At 40.6% G+C, this 9,223-nt stretch overlaps 1 protein-coding gene across 1 annotated transcript; it reads left to right on the top strand.

Annotated features, from left to right (window-relative positions):
• Nucleotides 1-3,282: 3,282 nt before the first annotated feature.
• LOC138584137 (tumor necrosis factor receptor superfamily member 5-like) lies at nucleotides 3,283-9,220 on the top strand. The gene is made up of 7 exons (XM_069656299.1): nucleotides 3,283-3,591; nucleotides 4,064-4,205; nucleotides 4,295-4,420; nucleotides 6,475-6,633; nucleotides 8,300-8,353; nucleotides 8,475-8,564; nucleotides 8,700-9,220. The coding sequence occupies exons 1-7, from the start codon at nucleotides 3,502-3,504 to the stop codon at nucleotides 8,810-8,812; spliced, it is 774 nt and encodes a 257-aa protein (XP_069512400.1). The 5' UTR covers nucleotides 3,283-3,501; the 3' UTR covers nucleotides 8,813-9,220.
• The last annotated feature ends 3 nt before the right edge of the window (nucleotides 9,221-9,223 follow it).

Here is a 9,223-nt window from a genome sequence, read left to right as displayed (position 1 = left end):
AAGAATAAAACCTCTTAATAACATATTTGGAGTTTTACATGTTTAGTGTATATTGTCACATGACCGGAGCTGATTACTTCCTGGTTGCACCATTAGAGGAAGATGGCTGCTTCAAAGCTCGGACAAAAAGGGTTATTAAAGTATCTTAATATGAACATAAGGCAAAAATGTTTGGTACACATCATCTTCAAGGTGTCTAGTATTGATAAATGTATTTACAATCACTCAACTTTGTTCAGTGTGGTCACAGCTTGAGTAAACATGTTGGCAACAATGGTGACCGGTGGGATAACACAGTGTATCTAGATATACACATATTTATACATATACAGAGTTCTTGTTCTACCTAACTTTCTACTATGTTCTTCCTCTTAGTTTAACTTCGAATTCTCTGTGTGTCTATATTTCTGTCTGTCTATATGTCTATCTATATCCTATGTCTGTCTATGTACCTGTCTTACCTGTCTGTGTGTGTGTCTGTCTGTCTGTCTATATGTCTGTCTGTTTGTGTATACGCCTGTCTATATGTCTGTATGTGTTTGCCTTTTTGTCTGTCTGTCTGTATATATGTCTGCCTATATGTCTATATGTCTGTCTGTTTGTCTATATGACTGTGTGTGTGTGTGTGTGTGTGTGTGTGTGTGTGTGTGTGTGTGTGTGTGTGTGTGTGTGTATGTATGCATGTTTATGTGTGTGTGTGTGTGTGTGTGTGTGTGTGTGTGTGTGTGTGCATGTATGTATCTATGTATGTATGTATGTGTGTATGCATGTATATGTATGTATGTATCTTGTGTATGCATGTATTTATGTGTGTGTATGCATGTATATGTATGTATGTATGTCTGCATGTATGTATGTATGTATATATGTATGTATGTGTATGCATGTATTTGTATGTATGTATTTTGTGTGTATGCATGTATGTATGTATGTATGTATGCATGTATGTATGTATGTCTGTGAATGCATGTATTTGTATGTATGTATTTTGTGTGTATGCATGTATGTACTGTGTGTATGTATGTATGTATGTATGTATGTATGTTCTGTAAGTATCTGGGACCTGGATGGCATATAAGAATGTTGATGTCACTATTGTGACCGATCATAAAACGCACTTTTTCACCTACTTTTCCATGATTATGAAAAAAAAAAAACTGATTATTTCAAAGGGATCCTAATGACACATGATTCGGATATTTTCATGTCTGGGAAAAATGTGGGATTAAATGGGTCACTATGTAGGCCTTCTCTTTCATGCACTTACAAACAGTCACACTGCTGCTGGGTTTCACACAGACAGGCCAGCTCTGAGTCTGCATGTAGATTTAATGTTTCAAGTCCAATAAAAGAAAATAACTTAATTTAGTGTCTGTTTACTTCGACACAACAATGTTTACATGTTTCTGGTAAAGATTCCTCTGAAGTTATGGTCACGCACAGACTAATCTTTACTGTCAAGCAGCTTAATACTGAAACCTATGATAGGCAGCAGCAGGTTTGCTCTAAGTCAGCTCACAGTGATTCTGATGCTCACTTACACTCATCTGTGTATACGGCAGCCTAACCAGAGCCGCAGGCAGCCCCTTCACAATGCTGCTTCGTCAACCTAAGGCCCTGTTTCATAGCTGACGGGAGCTCACGTGATGTGGTCTGGTTTCTGACAGGGGTGTTACAAAGAGAACATGACAGTAGCAAGTGTTTCTTCAGCTCATTCACCTTTCAGAGAAGTGTCTGGTTTAGAGTAAGATGAAGACACCAGCAGTCTTAGGTCATTGGTGATGCCCTTAAATTCTGAACACTCACATTAAACACAAAGAACTGAACAATAACACAGACATGATACAAACTATAATACAACAAAACAAGAAACACCAGATCATGCACGACTACGTGACTTTGGTCTGTTTAAGTTTCAGTTGCTTCTAGTAAAGGCTCCGGTTTGGGTTAAGTGTGCCACATGTTCACCGAAAGTAAATAAAATAAACTGTTGCTGTACGTATATTATCAAAGGAGACGTGGCTTTTATGGGTTTAGCAATAACTTGAATGTGGACTAATAAAAAAAAATCCATCCACCTACAGAGTTTACACAATATTATAAGGGACTTCCCCGGCTATCATTACTGTTACTGGACATTAAAGCCACAGTGGACCAGACAGATGATTATCTTATACCCAAGTATTTTACTCAGGCAATGCAGATAAGCGTCAAACAACAATCACACACACACACACACACACACACACACACACACACACACACACACAACAACAATTTAAAATGTATACAATACTACAAAAGTCTGATTTTGTTTGCTGTGTGCTTAGGACATTAGTTGGTGTTTGAATAGTCTTAAAGGAGAAGTTTGGTCTTTTTAAACCTGGGACCTTTTCTTTTATATTTTTTTTAAATTTGGGTGTCGAAATGACTCAAAGGAACAAAAACTTTTGGAATTGGTCCAGTAGATGTCCTCCGCCGTAGCCGCGACAACATAATCCCCTGGGGCAACTGCGCCCGATCAAAGTACGTGCAAAAAATAGGGGCCCGGGTTTAAAAATACCAAACATCTCCTTTAAGTATAGAGTGCACGCTTATAAGAGGAGGTTGTCATGATGGTAGAGCAGACAGGGAGGTAGGACGGTATATATCGAGTGAGACTGATTAGTTAATTAGAGACAGGTGTGTGGATGGAGAAAGCCGGGAACGTCCGAGGGCCTCTAGTGGAGAGGTGGAGAATGGCACTGGAGCCTGGGAAGTGGGATTAAGTGGCTGTGTTAACTAGAATTTGTGTTAATTCGTTAGTTTATTCTTAAGTGATTCGGGAAGATGGTGTTTTCAGTATGGATCATGATCAATGGATGTCTCCTGATTGTGGTGGTGGCGGTGTCAGATAGCAAACCCTGGAGATGAGCAGTTTCTGAAATACTCAGACAAACAACCATGCCGCATTCAAAGTCACTTAAATCACCTTTCTTCTCTGCCATTTGATTGGCTGATTACATATTAACAAGCACTTGAACAGGTGTACCTAATAAAGTGGTGGGTGAGTATGAACTATACTCACTTTTTAAAAAGGAATTCTATCTCATTTAAAGGAATCTCTTCTTATCACTCACTCCTGTGTGTCATAAAGAAAAGCAGCTCATCAGCATAGAGTCATTTCTTGAAATCAGGTTTATCTCCTCAGCAGCTTTCTGTAAGAGCAGTACGATGGTTTCAGCTACATCATATTTAAGAGGCATGATATCATCATTTAACTTCAAGGAAGAGTGAGAGATACAGGAGAGAGAGGTCAAACAGTCGACTGTTTTCAGACTGATTTTGGATGAAACGAGAGAGACGGCGCCTGTGGAAACAAAGTGGAGGCTGATGGAGGGCAAGTTTTTTTTTTGTGCACCAGCAGAATCAGGGGGGTCGCTACAAAGAGACGGAGAGAGAGAGAGACAGAGAGAGAGAGAGAGAGGGTGAGAGATTTCATTGTGACTCACCCGACCTTTAATGATTACTCCCCTGACACACTTCTATTCCCCTGTTCAGTCTTGCACTCAGAGGGTCCCAGGTCACATCTTTGTCACCTTCTCAACCACAGTAAGTACAGAATGAAGACTTTTTCAGCAGTTAAACCTTTGATTCAAGTCGCCTGTCATGTTGAATGTTAGCAGACTGAATGTTCCTGTGATGTCTCTCACAATAGGATGTAACTTTGTAGATGTGTCTAAAACCTAAGATGTGTGTGGACTTTACATTGTGTAGCTTCACTGCTGGTGTGTGAATATATCTGAGCAAGGTAATCATTGTGTTCCTCCACTGCTTCTTCCTGCTCATCCTCCTCCTCTACTTCTTTTCTTCTTTATCTTCTTCTACCTCTCCCTCTTCTTCTTCTTCTTCTTCCCCCTCCTCTCCCTCTTCTTCTTCCTTCACCTCCTGTCCCTCTTCTTCTTCTTCTTCCACTTCCTCTCCCTCTTCTTCTTCTTCTTCCACTTCCTCTTCTCCTTCTTCATCTTCTTCTTTCACCTCTTCTTCTTCTTCTTCTTCATCCTCCTCCTCTCCCTCTTCCCAGATGCCAACTCTCCGGTATCTGCCTCTCCCCCTCCTGTGCAGCCTCTCTCTCCTCTCTGCTGTGCTCTCCCTACAGTGCAATTCGAGTCAGTACATCTGGCCGAGAGGCCATGACACGTTGTGCTGTGACATGTGCCCAGCAGGTACGATGCCTCTTTTCCCTCCTTGTTGGCTTTATATGTTTGATGCAAACAGGGTTCGAATTGTGTAAATGTAAACATGTGCGTTCCAGGTAACCGTTTGTTTTGGCGTTCTTCAATCAATTGTGATAAGGAGTGTGTACCCTGCACGACTGGACAGTTCGCTGATACCAGCACCGTGGAGCTGAGCTGCTCTTTTTGTCAGAAATGCAACCAACGTGAGTAGTTTCTCAGCTTTTGAGTTGTGAGGACAGAGTGTTAAAAAGTGTATGTGCGAGACTTGAACTGTGTGAGACTTGAACTGTGTGAAACGGTGACAGTGACAGAGTACTTGTTATCATGAAGCTGCTGCTTACAGAAGTCCTGCATTAAAGGGTGAGTTCTTGTTCATACAGAAGATTTAAACCCTCTTTTACATTTTGCAACTTGCTCTCTGATCATTAATGCATCATAGGAAAATAAAGGTCTTTACATAACTAACATGCAAATATGATTATTAAACTGTGTCACTGTCAGATATGCTGGGTAAAGAGGAATCTTTAAGTGTGCTAAATGAGCTAAACAGAGCCTCTTTGTTGTTCCCTGTTTATTTCATGTGTGTTGTGTGTGAGTTTCTGGGCATGATGTGTGTGTGATTCATGTTTTTGAAGTCCTGACCACCTACTGTGACCGGCATCGGCACAAGCCCCCTAAAGCAGACCGCTTCTGACTTGTTACTCAACTCAGTCTGTAGATGTCGATTTCAGAGAAGTTTGCCTGTACAAACATAAAGTCACACACCCAGGGGGGATTCCCGTTCAATGTGACATGGTGGGACACAGTCAGAGAGAGATTACAAGAAGGGGGGGGGCTCTGTGAAGCAGCTCAGAGGGGTTATCAGGGTGGGATTCTGCCGCACACGCTCATGTTTACATGGTTTCAGCAGCAGCAGTAGGTGAGGGCAGGAGGAGGTGTAGAAAGTAGACCATCGTCATGTCGGTGGAAAAGAAAGAAAAACACAGAGAAGCGGTAAACAGGGGAAAGAGATATAAATGTCATATCATGTGTCATTACTCAGGTCTGTGCCCTGCTACAGGTGAGCACACAGAGCATGTTATGCTTACCTTAAATGTCACCATGGAAAATGAGACACACATGTGAGTCTCAGACCGAGTTTGGGTTTATTTTGTCACAGAGATTAAAAGGGTTAACACATTTCAGAGCGACACTACAGTGCAGCTCTTATCTTATCTACATGCAGGCCTCTTTATCTAACAGCTGTCTGTACTTTAAAATCTCTTTAAAGCATTTAGAGAGATGAAGGAAACTTTTAACACCACACATGCCGGGGTTTTACATCGATAAACGGCCATGGAAACTAAATTAGGTGGAAATGATTCAACCCACACGAAAAATTCGCACACAGCTCTTGCAAAACACTTGTTTAAATAAAGGATGTTTATACTGTGGTCTTCATCGGGGTGTTAGCGCTTTGCAAGGATTAAGATGTGCAAACAGGGGTTCAAAGGCGGAAAAATGCCACTTGATAACTGATATTTTCCTACAGTCTAACTTAATCCGTTCTCAAACCCCCCTCAGTAACATCATCAGTTACATGTGCATGTCTTTCTGTCTTGTTGTGCATGTCCTATGATAATCTGGTGCAGGAATCTGCGAATAAGTGGGACTTTTAACACTTCCTTTTTTTATTGCACTTCATTGGAGTATCATGCAACAGCAGACTAAAGTAGAAAATGGGCTGACAGCCACTTAAACCAACAAAATGTCCACATTTGTTGGAGGACAATTAGCTACATTGTTGCATTTTGCTGTCAGCATTGGGAAACAGAGAGATGTAGCAAAGGCAAGAGTGTACTAAAGATGGAGTAACAATGTGTGTCTGAGCTTAAGCTTAAGACTGTCTGCACAAGCTGTTACATCTGTTAATCGGACCCTGAATGCAACAAAACGAGCGATTAAGGAGCGTCTACGTTAATAGGGCTCTTTTTCTCTTTGTTCAAGTCATAGTGAAGAGTTCACATAAAAGCATCCAGTAAGAATGAAAAAGTGTCATCAAAGTGAAAACTGCTGTCACTGAGAAATATGAGCTGTCTGTCTCTAAAGAGGATGTTTCAAAGTGATAAGACAACCGTCTTTACCTGCCATGCCCAGTCTGTGACTCATTGCTCTCTTCCTGTACTTGCTGGACATCTTTTGTCCTTATGATAAACTACATCTGACTGTTGGTTTCTTGTGTGTGTGTGTGTGTGTGTGTTTGTGTGTGTTTTTGCAGAAAAAATGGAATATAAGTCACAGTGTGCCAGCACCCATGATGCTGTTTGTGGATGTGAAGCCGGCTACAGATGTAAAGACGAACACTGCAGTGAATGTGTGAAGATACAAACCGCCACCACCCCCACCAGCCCCACCACACTTCCTCCATCTACTACAGGTAGGATGCTCCGTCAGACTTCAGGGTGTGTGTGGGATTTATGTTGAGTTATGGCTACAAATATACTCTGATTAAGTTCAGGGAAAGATTACCCCAGCCTTAACCAAAGTGTAAGTACCCACCGAAGTGCATTGAGGACAGATACGTATGTAACCCCAATGCATTTTGCCTGAAACACCAGACACCAACTACCCTGCCCCCGGTTCATCTGTGTTGGTTAGATCGTGATACTTCAATGAAACACAACATGCCCCTGGTACGATTAAAGTGGTACTCCAGCAAACAATAAGGTTAGGGGGGCATTGGAGCAATAAAATTGGTTGATCGAAGCAGCAGCACTAAATCACCTGCTGCTTACTGTATTCCCAATGTTGCAGAAATATCAGATGCAGACATCAAATATCGGAAGGGGAAATACATAGCTGTTAAAAAAGTGCAAAACACTTCAATAGTTAAAATATTCCAGTCCTAACACTGACTGAGGCGATATCTAATATGAGATAAGATTTTTTTCCAACCAATTCAAATGCACATGAATGCATCATTCTGGTAGATAAATAATTAATTTTCATTCAGATGTTTGAAAAACACTAAATATACATATTAAAACATGCATGTAAAAACAGATATGTAATATGGAAAACACTGAGAATAACCTCCAGGATGAAAAGTTCACATGATAGTAACCTTTTAAAGTTGTATGAAAAAGGTTGTATAAGCTATCTGGTTCAGCATCTGTTACACCACAACCGACATCGCTGTTGGTTGTGGAAGGATGTGCGTTTTTTTGGCCCACATTTATCTGTGACGTCAAAATGTTCAACACAATTCTTAGCTGACGTTAAGCTTAAGTAGAAACTCTAGTAGATTTTCTTAATTTAAGGAACCAGATCCATATATTGAAAAAGTAAGATGTTTATATTGTGCGTAAAAACGTCCTAATGCAAAACTGGATGCAGGATTGCTCTTAGCACATTTATCGGCTTGATAATTTTTGCTGCACTAACCATTTGTTTATTTTATTGCACGGCTGTGATAAATACTTGATTCTGATTGGTTAATTACGGCATTCCTAGGTCCGATATTTCTCTATAGCGGACCGTTGCTATGAAGATCACACCGTTGCTAGGGTCTAAAACTGTTGAGGCCCTGCTCACCCTTTCTAGGTTCCATTCCGCTTTAACAACCTGCTCACTCTACACTATCCCTTACTTAACAATGGGTCAAATGAGGGAAAGGAGTAGCCCGATATAAACCCTAAAGAGATTTATCTCTGTAAGTTTAATCATTATGTACGGACCCCGAGAACGCTCTGATAAATCCACTGCATACAGTCTACTCCCTGCAGAAAGAGTTAGCGACTGTCTGGTAGACAAAGCAGAGCATTAAGCAGGTAAAAAGAGAGATGTTTCCCTCAGGAGGTGGAGGAGAACAAAACAGAGCCAAAAGGAGAATGAGAAACATGTAAATGTGCATAGAATTTGAATAAAACACAAGATACTTGCGCCCATCTTTTGTGATTATAAAATCCGACAGTCCGGCCACATTGTTAAAAATAGACTTCAGAGTGAACTCACAGACACATCGGAATCATTTAATATTTCCACTGAACTATTCAAAGTGTCTGCACCAAGCTAATAACTTTATTCTTATCTCTTTCCTGAAGATCCGAAACCTGCCTTCCCCACCACAGTCCGGGCATCCCCTAAACCAAGCACAGGTAAAAAAAGAAAGAAAAAAAAGACAGACTCTGGTTCTGTCTGTGCCGATGAAGACAAGGAGATAATTTGTCTTGCTCTCGTGTGGGTGTTCATTTAAGTCTCTGTTAAATGTTCTTACAGATACAGTGTGGTTGCCAGTCGTCATTTTGGTCCTGTCTGCTGTTGTTATATGTGTTGGAGCTTCTCTGCACTGGGTCAGGACCAAGCTTGGTTAGTAGATTTACTTACTTTAATTTGAATATTTGTATCATTTTATAATGATTACAATTGTATATATTTTCTATTTTATTTAGCATTATATTTCAACATTATTTGTAAAAGAAACTTTGTGTTGTTGTTCTTCAGGGTACTACTTGATTAAAAAACCTGCATCTGTAGTAACGTACTCCGAGGACGAAGAAGTGTCCAAGCCTATCCAGGAAGTGTGTGGAAAATGTGACCAACTTCTCGATGTGTGAGTTAAAGAAAATAACCTGGTTTTGGAAGAGCGAGAATTTTACAGTTGGACATTTTGGCAACACACATCAGATGTAAAGCTCTCCTTGCTGCTTTGGACATTTCTGACAAATAGAGGCAAACGTCTGTCGATCCATGCTGGTGATGGACAGACAACGTTTGGTTCAGGACTGATGGTGTTTCGCGTTGGGGACAGGACTGTTTGACATCAGCGAGGGTGACACTGTGGTTGTGCGCGAGTTAAACTGCAGCATGTTGCTAAATGGCGGTATGTACCATGGTACACGAAAGTTAAAGATATTTCACATCTTTACATTTATATGTGTGGCTGTAAATAGACTTTGTACAAATCGCATGTGAATGTTTTCAACGTACAGATCTTTATTTTGCTTTTTCTATTCAAAATAAAATCT

The sequence above is a fragment of the Semicossyphus pulcher genome, unplaced genomic scaffold (assembly GCF_022749685.1).
Source record: "Semicossyphus pulcher isolate SPU_LCO1_2020_fin unplaced genomic scaffold, fSemPul1.0.p SCAF_9, whole genome shotgun sequence".
In the NCBI taxonomy this organism is placed as follows: domain Eukaryota; kingdom Metazoa; phylum Chordata; class Actinopteri; order Labriformes; family Labridae; genus Semicossyphus; species Semicossyphus pulcher.
This window is presented reverse-complemented; position numbering and strand designations above follow the sequence as displayed.